At 45.2% G+C, this 19004-nt stretch overlaps 1 protein-coding gene across 1 annotated transcript in view; it reads left to right on the top strand.

Moving 5' to 3' along the window:
- The first annotated feature begins 1337 nt into the window (after positions 1–1337).
- ADAMTSL3 (ADAMTS like 3) overlaps positions 1338–19004 on the top strand; it is a 366781-nt gene continuing 349114 nt past the window's right edge. The window contains exons 1-2 of the mRNA XM_087429032.1: positions 1338–1390; positions 2849–2951. Of these exons, the coding sequence (XP_087285158.1) occupies positions 2883–2951 (69 nt within the window). The 5' untranslated portion in view covers positions 1338–1390; positions 2849–2882. The remainder of the gene's footprint in view (positions 1391–2848; positions 2952–19004) is intronic.

Here is a 19004-nt window from a genome sequence, read left to right on the forward strand (position 1 = left end):
ACTTCAGGGATGAACAATTGAGGCTTTAGAGAGCAGAGACACGGGCTCCAGTCCTGGCTTTGCAACTCACTATGTGTAAGTAATTTAGCCCCTGAGCCTCAGCTTCCTCATCCGTGAAATGGGAATAATGCTACTAACTGACGCCACCAGACCACTGTGAAAATGAGCTGCACGTAAAGAGCTTGGCACAGTGGCTGGCACACACTAGGCACCCAAAGAAATGATGGCTGTGGCGGTACTTCAGCAGGCGCACAGAGCAGACTTTCCAAGCAATCCCCCGGCCCTTGGCTTGTATATCGCTGAGCTTGGGCCAAGGCCAAGCTCTCTTCGCCTCCAGAAGTCCACAGGGAAATTCACCCCACTTCCCGGTCCCTGACACCGCCACCCCATCCCAAATCCCAGGCCTGGGCACCTCATTATTTAGGAACTGCGGAGCTCTCTGTTACCCAAGCCCGGCTTATGCGAAGTGGCACCAGGTACCGGGCTAAGAGGTGCCCCTACTGGGTCGCTCGTGGTCCCTGGCAGCCAAATGTTCGGGCGATGAGCGAGCCCACCGGAGTCCCGCGGCCCCTGTGCGGGGTCCGCGCCTGGCGCCGCCGGGGGCCAGGAGCGGCCCGCCCGTCTCCGACTTGGTCACGCCTGGCCGGGAGCGCCTGAGGCTCTCAGGCACGAGCCAGCGGTTCCGGGCAAACCTCCGTGTGGCCGCTGGGCCTGACTTAGCCGAGTCGGCGCCCGGACCCGGGCCGGGTGGGGGGAGGCTCGGGGGGGTCGGGTGTGTGGGGGGGCGACGGCATCCTTACTCGCGGCTCCGGCTGAGGCGGGGCGCCCGGGCCGCCGCTCTGCAGCGCGCCCGCCGGCGGTGGCGGCGTCGGCAATCCCGGCTCTTGGCACCACGCCTGGCGGCCGGCCCAGCGCGAGGAGTGGCTTCCAGGAAGCGGGCGGAGGAGCGTTCCAGCCGAGTCTCGCCGTCGCCGCGGCCCCGCGCGCTCCGAGCGGCCCGGGCGCGGCCCTTCACCGGTCTCCTTGCACCCCCGGCGGCCCCCGCTCGGGCCGAGGGCGCGGGGCGGGCGCGAGGGCGGGCGGGCGCCCGGGCGCGCCGTGCACTTGCCGGGCGGTGCAGGTGGCGGCGCGCGCCCTCCGCCGCTGGGCCCCCGCCAGCGCTGCGCTCCGCGCGCCCGGAGGGGCGGAGAGGCGGGGCGGCCCCCATCCCAGCCCCATTTAACTTCGCGGCGGCGGCAGCGGCGCCGCGGGCTGGAGGCCGGCGTCGGGGAAGGTCGTGGTCGCGGATTCCTCACGAGGTGTGGACGCGGCAGCTCCTGCCGGCTCTCCCCAGCGCGCGCCGAGGCCGCGCGGCCCGGACGGCACGTCCCAGATACTCCTGCGGCGCAAGGTGGGTGCTCTGGGCTTGGCGCGGGGGGCGAGGGAAGGCTCTCCCCCAGGGAGTGAGATTCGGAGCAGGGGCTCCTAAGCAAGGTTGAGGGACTCCGATCGGGAGGAGGGGACTAGGCGGACCCCGGGGGGCTCCAGGACTGGGGCGCTCGCCACGGTTTGGAGACCTCGGGGCGGCACGCTCCGTGAGGTCCTCGAGAATTCGGGAGAGAAATTCCGGGCTCTGCGCGGGCCGAGGGACGCTCTCGATTGTGGGGCAACATCATGGGGGGGGGTTTCAGGTTTGGGGGTTTCTAGGAAGAAAACGGGCTGACGGCCGCTAGTAGCCTTGAGCGTCGAGAGGGCTGGCAGGTTGGCAAGTGGGTCGCGAGCGCCGAGAGCGCCAAGGGCCGAGGCGACGCGCCCGCCGTGTAAAGTGGGCGCGCGGGGACTGGACGCGGCGCGGACGCTGGGGGAGGACCTCCAGGCAGCGGGTGGTCGGAGGAGCGTGCGCCAAGACCGCTGGTGCCGCGAGCGAGGGGCGCGCGGTCCCGGGGCCCCGCACTGGCCGCCTCCCTGCAACCCAGAGTCGCCGCCTCAGGTCGGAAACAGCAGCACATTTGCGGATCGCATTAGGCCAGGCCCTTAATGCTTTCTCCAGATGGAGAGAAGCCACCGACCCGCCCCCGGACACCGACTCCGCCAAGGCGCCCGCGAGGCGAAGCGAGAGGCGAGTGTGACCTCGGCTTTTCCAGTCTCGACTCACACTGATTTCCCTGTAGATTGTCAGGAGAACTCCGAAGAACCCCCCGCTGCCCTCCTGGTCTCGGAAGGCCTCTGCCGGTTCGCCCTCACCTACTTTTAGGAGATGGTGCTTTGCTGGCTCTGAGGCTGTGCCCTCCGAACTTCCCTTAACTCAGCTCTCAGGCCTCTCTGGCTGCAGGTCTGGGGCTCCGAGGGCGAACGGTGTCATCTGGTGGGGAAAGCTTTGAACTATCAGAGGACCTGCATTCCAGTCCTAGAATGGTCACTATCTTGCTGTGTGACCTTAGGCAGTTCCCGTCCCGTCTCTGGGCTGGCTTCGTTGGTCTTAGACTCATTTAGGCCTGAAGTAGCAGAAGCTGGCAGGTGCCCTAACCCTTGGCTCCATGCTGGCTTCCTGAGTCAGATGCCAATAGACACACCCTGCTGCTGACACATGGGCTGGGAAGTGGCTGGTGCAGAGCCGTCACAGCTTCTGGAGGGCTAGAGGTGTGGGCTGCACACTGGAGGCAAGTCTAGCTGCCTTCCTGAGCTTGATGTGGACTCATCCTAAAGAGAGCTCCAGACAGCCTCTCTCCTGGAGTAGGTAGCCCCGGTGTAGACCTTTCAAAGTTGTTGTGTGGGGTTCAGGGTCCCTCCCTCTGATTGGTCTATTAAGTCATGGGTGCTGCCACTGGAGTCAGAGCTGGTTGGAAACCAACTCTTTCCTCTTTTGTAGGCTACAGGTGAGACCCCCCAGGATACAGGACCCCATGGCTTCCTGGAAGAGCCCCTGGTGGCTGCTCATGTGGATTGTCTTCATGCTCCCTGCCCTCCTGCAGGTAACAGAGAGGGGAGGAAGAATGGTAGGCATACGTCTGTTTACTTAGGAGCATTATTCTAGATCACCTAAGACATGGTATGATTACAGTTAATCCTATACCAAAGAGAATCCAGTCTTCTCTCTTCCCTCCAGCACATGGTATTTCTGGTTGCTTTAGCTGTAAGAATGGCCCAGTCCCTTGGTCCTCTCTGAGTCCTGAGCAGGGCCTTGATACCACTGTGGAGACTATGCACCAGTGATGAGGGGGCTGTGGTGGGCCCTGCCTTTTTGGTCTAGAACGGCTGTCTGCATGTGCCTGTAGAGACTGGACTCCAAGAGGCCAGGGCACGGTGAATGGGCAGAGCCCAGGTTCTGCCCTTTGCTCGGCCGCTAAATAAGTATTTTGAGTTTACATCTATCAACACATATCACACTATTTTGCAGTTCTTTCTTTAGACTCCTGTCCTTCCCATGAGCCTGGGTGGGGGGTGGGGGCAGCTCATGCATTGCATCCTCATTTGCCTACAGGGCAGACTACAGCAAAGGAGTGAAGCTAGCATTGCCTGAAAGACCATAGGGAATGGTGGAGACAGTGGCAAAGAGGATGGTACATGCTCCGTCTATTAAGAGCAGCCTCTACCCAACTCCAGCTGATCATTGCCTAGTGAGAATGCAGGCCCAGGATTGCTAGATCTTCCTATTTTCCAAGATAGCTGGATCATTCAGATTTCCTATGAAATCTCTCTGTTTTTGAAGCACTGAAAGCCAGACAAATATGTTTGTAGCCTGGATTCAGCCAAGCAGTTTGTAGTCCCAGATCTAAAGGTGCAGAGCACACCTTAGTCAGTATTGTATCCTGAGGGCTGCTGCTAGCCCATACAGTACCTTGTGTGAATTAGAACAGGCTAGCCCACATGGTATCTTGTGTGATTTAGAACAAGACAACCTCTTCCTGCAGGTATAACTTCTCCAGCCCTTGGCTTGGTGGCCAGTGTGCTCTCAGGGTCTAGCAAAGGTCCTGACACTCAGTGAGGGCTCTGCCATCTGCTGAATGAGCATACACACGTGAATAAAGAGATATGCCCTGGGGTAGATTAACCAGACCGCTCTGTCCCTCATTTCACTCTCCTGGACTTAGTGTTCCAAAGGCCTCTTTCAGCTCCAATGCCCCATGATTTTTGTAACTCATGCAGAACTAGTTAGTGAGGTACATCTTCTCCCCCATTACCCATTTTATTGATGCTGCCCCATAATCACATTTTAATAGATATCTTTTGTTAGAACAAAAGTTAAGTATTTTCAGGGTGATTTTAGTTTTTTTCTGGTCAGCAAGGTGTAGTGTTGTGGTAAAAGGGTGGAGACTTGCTTTTCCATCCCATCAGTAGATCTGAAACAGGCTGTGAGAGCCTCAGAGATTTGTTCCTGGTCAAATGGGGCATGTAAATGTGCTTTGGGACAGTCTGTTGACCTTTGGCCAAAGGCAGTGTTTGCCCAGCTTGAATGACTTACTGACCTCTTTTGGATTTTTCTATATCTTTGTGCCTCTGGCAGTGTTGTTTCCCTGTATGGGGCAGGGCGCATACAAGGTTGTAAAAGGAGATCTCAGGCCAGCGGTCTTCATCATCCACACCATCCGCTGTTTGAATCCCAGCTCCACCACTTCATTACCTGTCACACAACATCTCTGCCTCTCAGTTTCCACATCTGTAGAGCGGGGGCCTCTACCTCCTAGAGTTGTTTGTAGGACTGAATCCATTGTGAAGTGGAGAAAGTAACAAACAAAAGCAGTGTCTGACACATAACTGTACAGTAAATGTTAGCTCTCTGTTCTTGCTGTTGCTTATTAGTATTAACGGTTTGAAACAAGCGTGGTGCCTGTAATTTCTGCTGTGGAACTGTAGGGGGCACTCAGGAGGCATCAGCTGAGGAGAGAAGATGCTGCAGAGACTGGAAGAAGGTGGGGCTGATCCTCTCCGTGGAGGTTACTGCAGGTGTCAGCGGGATTGGCCAGGGCAGTCATACCATAGGCCCTGGGAGACTATTCTAGTGAAGGGTGGGTCAGTCCTGGGGCCCTGCCCATGGGTTGGACACTTGGTTATCTCCCTAGGGTCATCCTGGGTTTGATTCAAAGCTACCCCTCTGAGGTATCTTGGGATTTTGGTGTTTGGGGGGCCTTAAGGTGTTCTTGAGTCTCTCCCCTTGCCTTGTAAGTGCTGCCACCAAGTGGCTAGTGGAGAATTAATAGCCGTGTGAGGCTGAGCCACAGGGAACATGCGATGTGCCAACTAATTTAATAAAAACTAGATTTTCTTTATTAAATCAGCTAAAACTGAAACTCGCACATTCACTGACCACAAGTAATTGTGATAGATTGCAGAGCAAGCCACGAGGTCGGCACACTTGTGTTTTTCTAACTCGTTCTTGACCATTTCTGGAGGAGCTCACCCAGACAGCTGGAAAGGCCTCTAGTCTTCCTGTCTCACAGGCCCTGGAAGCTTCCTGCTGCTCTGGGCCCTCTCCTTAGGGACCCTGATCTTCCCTGGTCAGGGAACAGCTGCTACTGCTCCAGCTGTCTCTTCCAGCTTCTTCATCGACAAGTCTCCACTCAGTGCAGTATAAATATGGAGCCAGTCACCGCTCCAACCGTGCTTTGTCAGATTCATTCTGCTTCCATCCCTTAATGAAATCTTGGGCAGATTCACTTTCATTTATTAAAAGTCCAGTCCAATTTCAAATTTTGATTCCCCGCTTGATTTAAATCTCATCTTCCTTCTGTCTAGTCTAGGCTTGACACGTGGCTCCCAGTCCCTGAAGTGGGGTCGTGCTGTGGTCTGTCCTCTTCTCACCTCGGCCAGTGGTGAGGACTGGTTCTGGGATACTTCTTCCTTTTGATTATTCTGGGTCCAGCTTTCCTGGGGCTGGAAACATGCAGAGGGGACGGGGAGGAGGGCAAATAGCTCTTTGCTTAACCAGATGCCTCTCTCTGGTCGCTGCCGCTGCCTCGACGGCTCTCACTGACTCTTCTGCCCTCTGGGCAGTGTGTGTGAGTTCTTCAGAGGGCTCTGCAGGACCTACCCTTCCTAAAGCGGGAGGTCCAGCTCTGGCTTGCCTCGTGCTGCTGGGGTCATCTTGCCTAGCAGGCAGCCCTGTTGAGTGGAGTGCTGGCAGGATGGTTTAAACCTAGCTCCCTTTGGTGTTGTCCGCTTGATCCATAGGAAATGCACGCATCCTTGCTGTGCAGACAGTAGGGGTATAGGATTCTCCAACGCTGCCTCTTTTCTCTGTCCTGCCAACTCCCTTCAGTTCCTCATCCCTTGCTCTGGTAGGCCCAGGGGCAAATCAGCAGATCCAGTCTAAGCAGATGTCCATCTGGGGAGTGGAGTGCCAGTCTCTCCTTGCAGGCACCCCAGTCTCTATGAGTGATTCTCGTTTTCTTCAATGCATCTCAGTCCTTCTTGGAGAACTGGGAGGGAGTGAGGTAGTGGCTGGTGATAATAGGACTTATTATGCCCCTTCTTAGTGAGCTTAAAGGGCGATGTCCGCCTTACATTGGTAGCTCTCTTTAGAATGTGGGGTAATTAGCTCCCCTTGGTCATCAGCTTTGGCCCCTATATTCCAATGTTTTGGCATTGGGAAAGGTCCCATTGAATATCTTGATACTAAAATTAGACATGTTGGCTCTAGTCCTAGGGTAATGCTAGTCTTGGTGGTAGTTCTGGTCTCAGTGATTCTGATTTCAGTAGTTCTGGTCTGATGTTTTAAGTATTGTTGTTTTAGGTGATTCTTGGTGGTTCTGGTCTTAGTGGTTCTCTCTGGTGTTGTGTTTGGTCTTGGTGTTGTTTCTGGTCTTAATCAGTCTGGTTTCATCAGTTCTGGTGTTGAGAGTGGTTCTGGTCTAAATGATTGGGGCTATTTTGGTGGTTCTGGTCTTGACGGCGTTTTTGTCTCTGTGGCTGTCAGCTTGCTGGAGGCTCCGGTGTCAGTAGTTCTTGTCTTGATGTTGGCTCTGGCCTTGGGGCAGTTCTCCCCTCTGACACCACAAATGTTAATCCCAGCCTTTAGCTTTCACTCCATCTCCTTTAAATCAGGAGGCAGAATCCAAGCTCAAGTGGTTGTTGTGAGGTATAGAAATTGCCCACCTCCTCCAAAACTCTCTTCTGACCCAGGAGAAGGAGGGTGGCAGACTCAGTCCGAGGTGGCAGCATGTGAATTAGGTCCTACATGAGCAATGGTTAGAGATCCACAGACACTCATGTTCACCCTTTACAATAGTTTCTTATGATACCAATTAATTTGTGGTAGGATCTTTTGTTTTTTCATCCTTTTCATCTGTGTCTCTCTTTGCTCTCATATGCATGATCTCCATATCTTCTGATCATCCTTCCTCAGAACTCCCCAGCCAAGTTCTGTGGCACTTTTCCTGCTGTTCCCTATCCAGGAGGAGGTTTAAGAGAATGACAGTCAGTTGATTGAGCTCATTGCCATAGCTTGACATGCTGTGTCTAGAGGTGCTGATCACTAGCAGATAAATTATGCAAATAAAACATTTAGATTTTAGAAAAATAGAAGGTACAGATAAATGAAAGGAAAATCAAAATAAAAAATTTGCCTTAATACTATCATCCAGATAACAACTATTAACATTTTCATGTGTAATCTTCCAGACTTTTTCTATGCATAAATATGACTTAAATATACATATATATTTTAATAAATGGGATCCTGCTAAATATACTATTTTATACGTCATTTTTTTCAATCAATATATCATGAACATCTTTCCATGTCAGTACATATGTGACTGCATTTTCATTTGTAATGGCTGTGTCCATTGTACTTATGGATATACCACAATACCGTAATTTGCTTATACACATTATTTCTTTATTGGACGTTTGGGTTGTTTCCAGGATGGTTTGTTCACTTATGTCTGCTGTCAGCCACCTGGAATGAACATCTTATGCTCACATCTTTGCTTGCTTATTTGAATATTTCCTTAGAATAATTTTTTCTTAGTGGAATGTGCTCTGCTACACACTTGATACACATTGTGGCCCACCTCCTCTTCACCCTGTTTTATTCCGAGTGGAGTTTTTCCAGCACTTGGTTGTATGTCATAAATGTACTTCCTGTGTGACCTCATCCTCTGCAGTGATTTTGCATGCGTATTCCAAGCTGTGTGGACACTGATGGTGGTCGGAGCAGAAAGACCTAAGCTTCTCCTGGAGGCAGACTCCAGCTTATTACCAGGTTGCCCCCAAGGCCTGCAACTTCAGGAAGGAGGCACTGGTAGACCCAGCGACAATCCGGGTGGAGGAGACCAGAGCTCTCTCCTTGTCTGTCTACCATACCTGCGCTCTTTCTACCTCTCTGGAGAGGGAACGCCGTCTCAGGCTCTTTCTGTAGCTCATCTTGGGCTCTTTTTAAAAGCTCCTCAATTCCAGGATTCTGCCCTTTGCCCTCTTCTTCCTCTCTCCATATGCCTCCCTCAGGCAGCCTTAGTCACTCTCTCCAGGGGCCTCTGCCTGGGGTTTATCACAGGGGACCCACGTCTCATACTGGTTCAGGCTTTCAAATTTGGGCTTTTTCGATGTTCTCTTCAAATAGGATTATATGTATATATAGACACACACTGAAAAGACAAAAAGTCCATTATTTTACATTAACTGTTAAACGTAAACATTGAAAATAAAACACAATTTTGATAACTCTGTTTTGGTTTTTCTTTCTTTCTTTCTTTCTTTTTTAACTTGAAGACCTCTCCAAAATGGAAGAGGCCCAGCATCTCTGAGAGGCTTCTATCTGCGTCTTCCATGAGCTGCAGATCCATATATCCATGAGCTACTACCCACCTCCAGGATATCCCTTGGGGGCCTCAAACACAATACTTCTTAAACGGAAGTCCTCACCACCTACCCAGCTCTGTCTCACTACCTGGATTCTCCATCATCTAGTCATTCCATCCAGAATCCTGTGATCATTCTAGATGCCTTCTTCTCTGTTGCTCCTGCCCTGGACCCATTCAGCTACTAACTTCCATTTGTTCCATCTCAGAAATGTCTCTTAAATCTGATTCCTCCTCTCTGTTTCCGTTGCCACAATATGTTTGAAGAGTAGGGTACATGGCAGCATGAGGTATGAAATAACAATGAACAAAGACAATTTGTGGCTACACTGGGGAGGAACTTGATGAGCATGCTAAATAAATAAATAATAAAGAGGACTTTATTCAGCGGCCAGCGTGGAGTCCTGTGGGCGTTGATCTGGAGGTGATGGGAGGCACCAGTAAGACTCCATTGGACCACTGGGGACACATTTGAGCAAAGGATACTTGGGAGGTCACTGGTACTAGTCCAGGTTGGTAATGCTGAGACCTTCAACTCGGTTCACACGAGTGCTTGGGTGGGGAGTTAGTCGTGGACAACAGGATATGACTATGGAAACCATTGTAGAACCTGAAGGGATACAACTTGACAAGTGATTACGTGGGATTGAGAGAGAGAGGGAAGAATTGAAGATTTTTTCAGGTTTTAAACAAGTTTTAGGGACACATGAAGGTGAAAATTCACTCTGATCTTGTGAAATGGTTGGTTATGTTTGAAGGAGTAGTTTCAGAGGAAGATGCAGAAGGTAAGGCACTGAATAAAGGAAATGTATAATACTCTTTGAGAGGGAAACAGCATCATTAGAAAGGTTTTTCTGAGCAAGGCGAACACTGCAGTATATATGTACTCCAAAGGGAAGCAGCCAGGAGAGAGGGATGGATTAAAGATACAAGAGGAAAAAACCAATTATGTATAATTGTTTCATAACAGAAAAAAAGTAGTCAGTGTTCCCCCACTGCATTGCTAATGGGTCTTAAAGTACCAAAGCTAACATCTTATGGAAACCACATTTCAAGGTTTATGATTGTGATTGCTCTCAGTTTATTTTTACAAAGATGCTAATTTCCATAAATAGCATGGAAGCATAAAGCAATTTCCTCTCCAAGTATTTTATGCAATTACTTTCTGGAATTTGTCAGCACTGAACAGCTCCAGCCAATGTATGCTATAAATTATTGTGGTCAAATACTCAGAAATACATTTGTTCTCCAAGCTTTCACTTATAAATATAATAGGATTTTATTTTGAAAATAATTTTAAAAAAGGAAGAATAACACTATTTTATTAATGCTCATTTATGCTAAAGACGCTTTAAAATCTCTTCACTCTGTCTTGAAATTTCCATTGTGTTTTTTTTCCTGATTTAAAAACATAAAACATATTTATTATAGAAAATGTGGAAAAGACAGGAAAGGACAAAGATGAATAAAATCACCTTTAATTCTACCAATTTTTAGGATTTTGTTGTATATATTTCTAATATTCTTCTTAGAATATTAATATCAATATATATCTTTGAAAAAGTGATTACATTTTTGGTTATGAAGTTTTAAAGATTTAACAATGTGAGGAATATTTCTATATCATTAAATTTTTTTTATAATAATATTTAATGTCTTCATAGTATTGCATCCTTTGGACATGCTATATTTTATTACCTAATTCTTTAGTGCTGAACATTTAGGTTGATCAGTTTTTTGCTATTGCAAATGATGCTGCTGTAAATATGCTTGCAGATCCATCTTTGCTCACATTTGTGATTATTTTCTTTGAATACATTTCTAGAAAAATGTATTTGTTGAGGCATAATTTTGGGGTCAAAAGCTATGTGCAGTTTTAAGACCTTTGATTTATAGTATCAAATTGCCTTTCAGAAAATTTCTATCACTGTATACTCTTACTTTGCAATAGTTGGCAATATAAGATTTAAGGAAATCTTACTAGTGAGAGATTCTTAAAAACACTTTTGGGCCATTTATATTACTGCTTATGTTTTTGGTCTCCTTAAGACATTTGAAATAGAATAACAGATTTTATCTTCATATTTTTGCATATTTTTCTATTGATAATTTCTTATTACTTTGTAAGTGCTCTTTATATATAAAGAATAATAACCTTTTGTCTTAATATGTTGCAAATAATTTTTCCATTTTGTCATTAATATTTTATTCTTATTTATGTTTTTGATATACTGACGTTTAAAATTTTCAAGTAGTCTACTCTAGGAGTCTCTTAGTTTAAGAATTCTTTGCCTTTGCATCATGCTTGGAAATAACCTCATACTGAGAGAAAATATATGTATATCTATGTTTTCTTCTAGTGTTGTATTTCTAGAATTTTTATTTTAGAATATATTTAGTCAATTAATCTGTCAGTCTCTTCCTGTGCTAATACCATGATTTTAATGTTACTGTAGCTTTGTAATGTGTTTAGTATCTACTAAGGCAAGACCTCTCTTCATTACTATAGTTTTGACTAGTCCAGAAGGTCGTTAAAATTATTTGGTCAAGTTCCAAGAACAAAAGTCCTGTCGTTTTAAGTGCACATGGCATAATGCAGAAGTAACAACAGTTCCTTCTCTCAAAACAAACAAACAACAACAAAAAGAACAAAGTTTATCTCCAAAGAAACAAGGTACTGGCACCAGCCCCCAAGGCAAATTCTGAAGTACTTTTCTGAGTGAGAGAGAATCCTGAAGGCTGGTATGTGTCTCCTTGGATTGTGAGCAGGGCAGAGATTTCGCTAAGGATGACTGTCACAAATTGTACCTATTTAATAAACTTTTGGTAAGAATTGTGAAATTGGGGGCTCTGAGGGGACTTGAAAGAAGTGGGCGTTGTCCCCATAGAGGCCTACTTTGACACCAAAAATGGCAAGGGCTAAGTTGAAGGGAAAATTGTTGACACAGAGTTTTTGTTGACTAGGTGTACAGCATAACCTCCCACAGAGGGAGCCTGCTGAAATGGGCTAAGGTGGGGGACGGAGCACACTTTCCAGAACAAAGACCTGTGGTTGAAGGGAGTTTCATGAGAACCTCACTGACTTTTGAATGTTGAAAATAAAAGGAAGATGTGACCCTAGAGAAAAGGAAAGAGCATATTTAGCCAGACAACAAAGCAGAACTGAAGCAATGGACTAGTCACTCTAGTTCATTCCGTCTCGTACCTCATGTCCTCTTCATGCTCTTCTTCAGCAAACAGCTGACCCCTTAGAAACAGCAAAAATAAACACAGTGGAATAAACACTGGGGACATGCTAGACAGAATGGGTAGTCTACAAGATGAAATATAAAAAAAGAAACAAATGATTATAGCAAAATGATAACAGGAGAGCAAATATATGTGTAATTAATAATTCTTGAAAAGAACAGAAAAAATTCAACAATATATTTAAAGAAAACTTTTCTCACTCTTTTTCCTCAGGTTTTTGTAAATATTGATTCTGTAACTTTTGGCATTGAGTGTTACTGAAGAGAACTCTGTTGCTAATCTGATTTTTTCTCTTGTATGTGCCTGGCTTTGTCTGCCATGATACCTACATGATTTCTTCTTTATTCTGAAGTCCATATTGTTGCCTGGACATGATGTAAATAATTTTTATGTAAATAATTTTTTATCTTCACAAGTGCTAGTGTGTATGTGTTTCAGGAAAGGTTTTTTAATCTGGTCTTCAAATCTGTAATGTTTTTATTTTTGCTCTTATTTATTCTTTTCCTAAGCTCACTTTTTCTGTTGTCTTAAAATGTTTTCTTTGAACTCTTGTGTTTCTACCCAAGCTTTTTAAAAGAGATATCAGGTTGTCTATAATTTATTTGTGACTGTTTTTTTGAATAATTTATTTAGTGATACATTTGTTGACTACATTTGCTTATGTTTCTTTCTATTTTTAAAAATGTGTATGCATCAATCTTGTGAGAATTCTGTTCTGATAGGGATTCTTTTTTTAATGGTGCTCTGCTCCATGTGTCTCTAATCCTCCTTGGTTAGACCAGCAGGCTACCCAGGGCATGTTCTTTTCTTGGTGTTGACAGAGACATGTGAGAGCAAGTCCAAATGTGCAAGAGTCTTTCTTGTGCCTTCTGCTTGTGTCATTTCTGCTAACATGCCATTGGCCAAAGCAACTCACATAGCTGAAGCCACAGTCAGAGGGTAAGAAGTACCCTCACCTGTTATGAGGCCGAAGCAAGTTATATGGCCAAGCCCCCGATCATTGAGGTAGGCAAGTATGCTCCTCCCATCGAGAGTATGTGTATGTATGTGTTGGGGGGGTGAGGAGGGGTGAGTGAATATTTTCGAATAATAGTCTCATCTAATCTGGCAAAGCCAGGCTTTTCATTGAGGCAGTATAACTCTGGAGAGCATGCTTTTATCACTACACTCACACCATCATCATAAACTAGTATTACTGAATTGGGAAAGTCAACACTAATGATGAATTGCAGCCAAGCCTCACTTCATGATGTAAAGCCAGCTTTACTTCATGAGATATATGTTCATGTAAGATAGGGAGGCTGTGATACCTTCCTTACTACCTTACTCATAATTTTACTTCTAACCCTAAACATTAATCTGTAGCAAGTAGAAATCTAGAAATTGATTCCTTTCAACCTCCTAGTTCAGTGTTACTTAAACTTTTTGACTGTGATCCACAGGAAGAAATACATTTTATATCATGACTCTATGCATGCACATATACATGTATTTATAATCCTGGAACAAAAGTTTCCAGAAACAAGGCTTATCCTTCCTATGAGTGATTCACTGTGATATTTCGTTTTTTATCCATTCCATTCCAATTGATTCCATAAAAATGGCTGGTTAAGATCTAATAAATTCATTTCATGACCCACTAATGGGCTGTATTTATAGTTTGAAAAAACACTGCCTTAGTTACTAAACCCTATTCTCTGTCTGCTTTCGTGTGTATTGATTTTCCTTCTCTGATATTTGGCTGGAGGGAGGGGGTTGGTCAATGAGACTCCTCGCACAACTCTCAGATTCTGGTTGGCCGTCACCTAGTGTAGCTCTGCTCTCCTGGGGCGGTGTGTTCCCCTACCAAACCAACCGTTGCCAGTGGTGAACACGTAAAGCTATAATTCCCAGCATGCTTGGTTATCACGGTTCTTCAAAGCTATCTAGAGGTTTGTATTCTTTTACTCGTCTGACTACTAACATGATGAGTCATATTAATAAGTTTCCTGATATTGAATCATCCTTGTGTTCCTGGCGTTAACTGTACTTGGCCATGATATATTGTTTTTTTAATATTCAGCTGGATTTGGTTTGCAGATATTTTGTTGAAAAGTCCTACATCTGTATTCATAAGTAATGTTGGTTAGTACTATATTTTTCAGGTTTCTATATCAAGCTTTTTGTTAACTTCATAAAATGGATTGGAACATTTTCTGTCATTTTTCCTTGTCTGGATCAGTTTAAATATCACAGGAATAACTTGTTCCTTGAAGGTTTGAAAGAACTTGATAGTAAAATAAATGTAGTGTGGAACTTTTTTGGGGGAGTAGTTTTTTGACAGCTTTTTTTACTTTTTATATGATTGTTGAATTATTCAGGTTTTCTCCTGCTTCTTTAATCAAGTTTAGTAATTTACCTTTTCCTAGAAACCTTCTATTTCATCAAAATTTAAAAATTTTGCAGGACAGAGCAAAGGGGAGTATTTTGTAATTAAAAAAATTTTTTTTTATTATTTTACTTTAACTTCTGATTTATTTTTTCTTCAGAGAATGCAGCTTTTGAAGTTTTAAGTTTTGAAGTGCTCAATTTCATGAATGTTGCAAGGATATTTGACAGTTTGACATTTCTCTAAGTTTCCACGGATGGCTGACAAATCCTGTTCTCTGTATTAGGGAATGTTGTGTTATTGTCTCCTCTCTTCCTTCCCTGGTTCTTTCTGTCCACTCTTTCCTCACTCCCACTCAAATACCTATTTAGTCCTGGCAGGGAACAGTTTATCTCTTTTCTTCTTGTCTCCTACTGATCCTTGTTCTCAGGAGCTCTCTTTCCCCCCAGTGCTTGTCCAGCTGTCTTTGTGAACAGAGGTGGTTCTCTCCTTAAGGGGAATAGAGGGCCCCGTGTTGGCTAAGATTGAATTCTGCTTCCCCATTTGCTGATCTTGCCTCTGGGTTGTTTTTTAGTTTTTCCAATATTATCAATAATGAAATCTTCAACATCTTTGTACACAAGTATTTTGCTTTATTACCAAGTTGTGCCAGTTCACACTCCTGTTAGTAGACTGAGAGAGGGCCCCTCTCACCATATGTGCACCAGCATTTGATATCATTAAAAATGTTGTCAGTTTGATGGCAGTCCAGACATTTTAAACCCAGATAGAACTGACCACTCTGGTTATCAGAGCAGGGAATTCTAGGGGTGGGAATGGCTCATTTAGGGGTACGTTTTAAGCTGTGTTATAAAATGGATAAATGGTGAGTCTGTAGTTCATGAAAAGAGAGACTCCTACATGTTAAAGTCCAAAAATAAGGTACCAGTAAGTGGGGGTGGGGGTGGTCTGGTGGATATAATTATAAGCAAAACTTGCTGGTGCTCAGTGGGACCTGGGAGACAGGACCCGGGGTGAGTTTGGAAAGGAGAAAGCACTTTCAGGGTCTTTTGCTGGGGTGAAGGCAGGGACTGTGAAGACCTGCTTGATTTGGTTCTCGGTGAGGCTGGAGGATCTTCCCACTTGCTGGGACTGAAGACTGAAGCCAGTGGTGGAAAGAAGCCAGCCTGAATGTGAGGGGCATGACTGTCCCTCTGGAGGAAGGGTTGCGTAGCTGTTGGCAATCAGTTGTGGTCCTCCTTTGCTCAAGTTGAGAGAGAAGAGAAGGGGAATGTGTGGGATGGGCAGAGTAAAGCAGGTCCAATGTCCTGTGGCTGCTCAAACCAAATTTCTTTCAGTGCAAACACTTCACACTTAGAATGCGGAGCCTCCTTTCCGTGGAGCAGTGGTCAGTGGAACAAGAGCAATGAATACTCCCTCTCCTGATGGCCCTCTGATGGAAGCAGACTCTTCCAGACCCTGGTCAGGCCTTTCTGTCACTCCTCAGGACAGGCTTTGTGGCCTTGCGTCATGGAGGTAGCACAGTGGCTTTGAGCTGACCTTCGAGCCCTCCGTCCGTTCCATCCTTGGGAGGTCCTGCGTGTGGCAGGCATCGTTGTTTACAGCTTCGGGGTGGAGCACTTGTGCTGTACACTCTGTAAACACTTTCTGGGATGCATTAGCAGCTTCCATTGTTAGAGCCAGGAAAGCATTTGGTGCACAGAGCAGGGAAGGAACGCGTGGAGCGGCAGGCGGCCCTGCTCTGCGGGCTCTGTTCAGGCCCTGACGTGAGGAGGCCGTTTACCTGGGTGTTGCCGGCTGTGCACCTGGCTGATGCTTGGTGGATCCTTAGCAATGTACTTAGCAACCAGACACTTTAAAAGACCACTGAGAGATTTGAGTTGTGGGGCGGGGAAGAGCCCAACCCATGCTATGGAATGATCTAGCTACAATTTATGACATAGCTAATTGATAAAACTAATAGATAGGACATACACATGTGTGTGCACAGACAGCAACACAGATGCTGTGCTGCTACGACTCCCAGCGGGGCACTGGTGAATCCCTTGAGTGTGACAGGCCGAGTGTCTCTGTCCTTCTTGGCTTCATTGCTAATTTTTTCTCTGGTGTCTGCTGATCCTCTTTGATGCCCACCCCAGGACACAAGGCATTCCAGTAAGCCTTGGCTCCTGAGGCTCTTCCTCGGCCAGCCCTTGGGTGGTGTCCTGGATAGATGCTAACAGTTTTTTCCACTCTAGGAATAACCAAGGGAAGCTTCTCCTTCAAAAGACACATGGTGCACAGGACATAGGCATCTTTTTTAAGCTGTCGTGTGGAAGTACTCACTGAGCTCAGAGCTCTGTTTTGTAATATAAGACTGTGGGATTAGCACATAATTCTGAGATACAATTAACAAATCCATTGACTGGCAATCCCTGATGAGGTCAGGAAAGAAAGTGTTCTTCATGAAAATTAATGCAGGACTAGAGTTGGCACTAAAAGTGCAAATGGAGTCCTACTCTGTGTTCAGCATTTGGAATTCATAGATTCTTGCCTCCTTTCTCTGTGATGGTAAGGCATGTGTGTGTACAGGAGTTTTAGCTTCTTTGGTGTGTTAGAATTCCCTTTATGGGATATGTGGTTTGCAGATATTTTCTCCTGATCTATAACTTGTTTTTTTAATCCTCTTACCAGGGTCTTTTGTAGAGGAAAAGTTTTAAATTTTGATGAAGTCCAGTTTATCAATTTTTTTCATTTGTGGATTGTGGTTTTTGGTGTCATGGCTGAGAACTCTTTGCCTAGGTCCTGAAGATTTTCTCCTGTGTTTTCTTTTAAAAGTTTTACATTTTTATATTTAAATTTGTGATCCGTTTTGAATTGATTTTTGTATAAGGTGTGAAGTTAAGGTCAAGACTCACTTTTGCCTGTGGCTGTCCAATTCCTCAGCATCATTTGTTGAAAAGACTATCCTTCCTCCATTGAATTACTGTTGCTCCTTTGTCAAAAATCAGTTGGGAGCATTTCTGTGGGTCTGTTTCCAGACTCTCTCTTTTGTTCCATTGATCTATGTGTTTGTCCCTCCTCCAATACCACACTGACTTTGTTACTGTAGCTGTGTAGCAAGTATTAAAACTGAGTACAGTGGTTCCTCCCACTTTATTCTTTATCAAAATTAGTTTAGCTATTCTCTTTCCTTTGCATTTTTATATAAATTTTTGAATAAGCTTGTCTAGATATACAAAAAGTCTTGCTGGAATTTTGATAGGAATTGTGTTAAATATATTGATCGATTTAGGGGAGGATTAACATCTTTACTATGTTGAGTCTTCCAATCCATGAACATGGTCTGTCTCTTTATTATTTAGATCTATTTTGGCTTCTTACATAAGTGTTTTGTAAAATTCTGAACATCTTGTTAGATTTGTATCTAAATATTGTGTATTTTTTGGACTGGTTGTAAATGGTATTGGGTTTTTCATTTCATTATTCATATGTTAGCTACTAATACACAGAAATACAATTGATTTTTGTGTATTGCTCTTGTACCCTGCAACCTTCTAAACTCTCATATTAGTTGTAGGAGTTTTTTGGTAGATGCCTTGGGATTCTCTACATGGACAATATGGTGTAAGGCCTAAAATTAAGGCCTGGTGTTATGTGTTGGCTTGACTAGGACCTTGACTGGCCTAACTGCAAGTTTCCCTCCGCACTCTAGGGGATATTGTCCCCTAGACAAACAGCCTTCCTTGTTGAGGGGGCCAGGCAAAGTTCCTGCTTATGCCTGAGTGGTGGGTTTCAGTCCCCTGCAGCCTGCAGACTTACTCAACAAGTCACTCACATCCTCCTGAAGGACCCAGAGGTCACCTTACCATCCTGATACTACAAAACCAGCCTCCCTTGTCCCTGCTTGTTTACTCTGTCCCTGAGTGCAACCCCGTGTGGCCCTGCATGGCATGTGGCATCCTCTTCCCAGGGTTGTGAGTATATGTGACTAATAAACTGTTGTCTGTCTCATTGCCAGTGTCAGGTGTCATGTGTCTGGCCAATCCCTTCCTCATGAATGGTGTGACCAGGAGGTGATGAAACAGATAATCATGTCATCTACAAATAAGGACAATTTTATTTCTTCCTTTTCAATCTGTATGCTTTTGTTTTCTTTTGTTGCCTTATTGTGCTGACTATCACTTATAGTACTGTGTTGAATAAAAGTGATGAGAGTGGACATCCTTGCCTTATTCCTGATCTCAGGGAGAAAATGTTTGGCCTTTCACTGTTAAGTATGACATTGCCTGTAGATCATTGTGCTTCATCAAGTTGAGGAAGTTCCCCTCTATGCCTAGTTTGCTAGGAATTTTTATCATGAATGAGTGTTTAATTTTGTCAAATGCTTTTTTTCTACATCAATTGATAAGATCTTGTGATTTATCTTCTTTACCCTGTTGATTTGACATAGTACACTGATTGATTTTCAAATAACGAAATGGCCTTGCATCCCTAGAATAAACCCCACTTGGTGATGATATATCGTTCTTTTTATAATTGCAGAATATTATTTGCTAATATTTTGTTGAGGATTTTTGCATCTAAATTCATGAGAGATATTCATCTGCAGTTTTCTTTTTTGTACTGTC

This window comes from Ceratotherium simum, chromosome 3 (assembly GCF_057802395.1).
Source record: "Ceratotherium simum simum isolate JZ-2026a chromosome 3, ASM5780239v1, whole genome shotgun sequence".
Taxonomy (NCBI): Eukaryota; Metazoa; Chordata; class Mammalia; order Perissodactyla; family Rhinocerotidae; genus Ceratotherium; species Ceratotherium simum.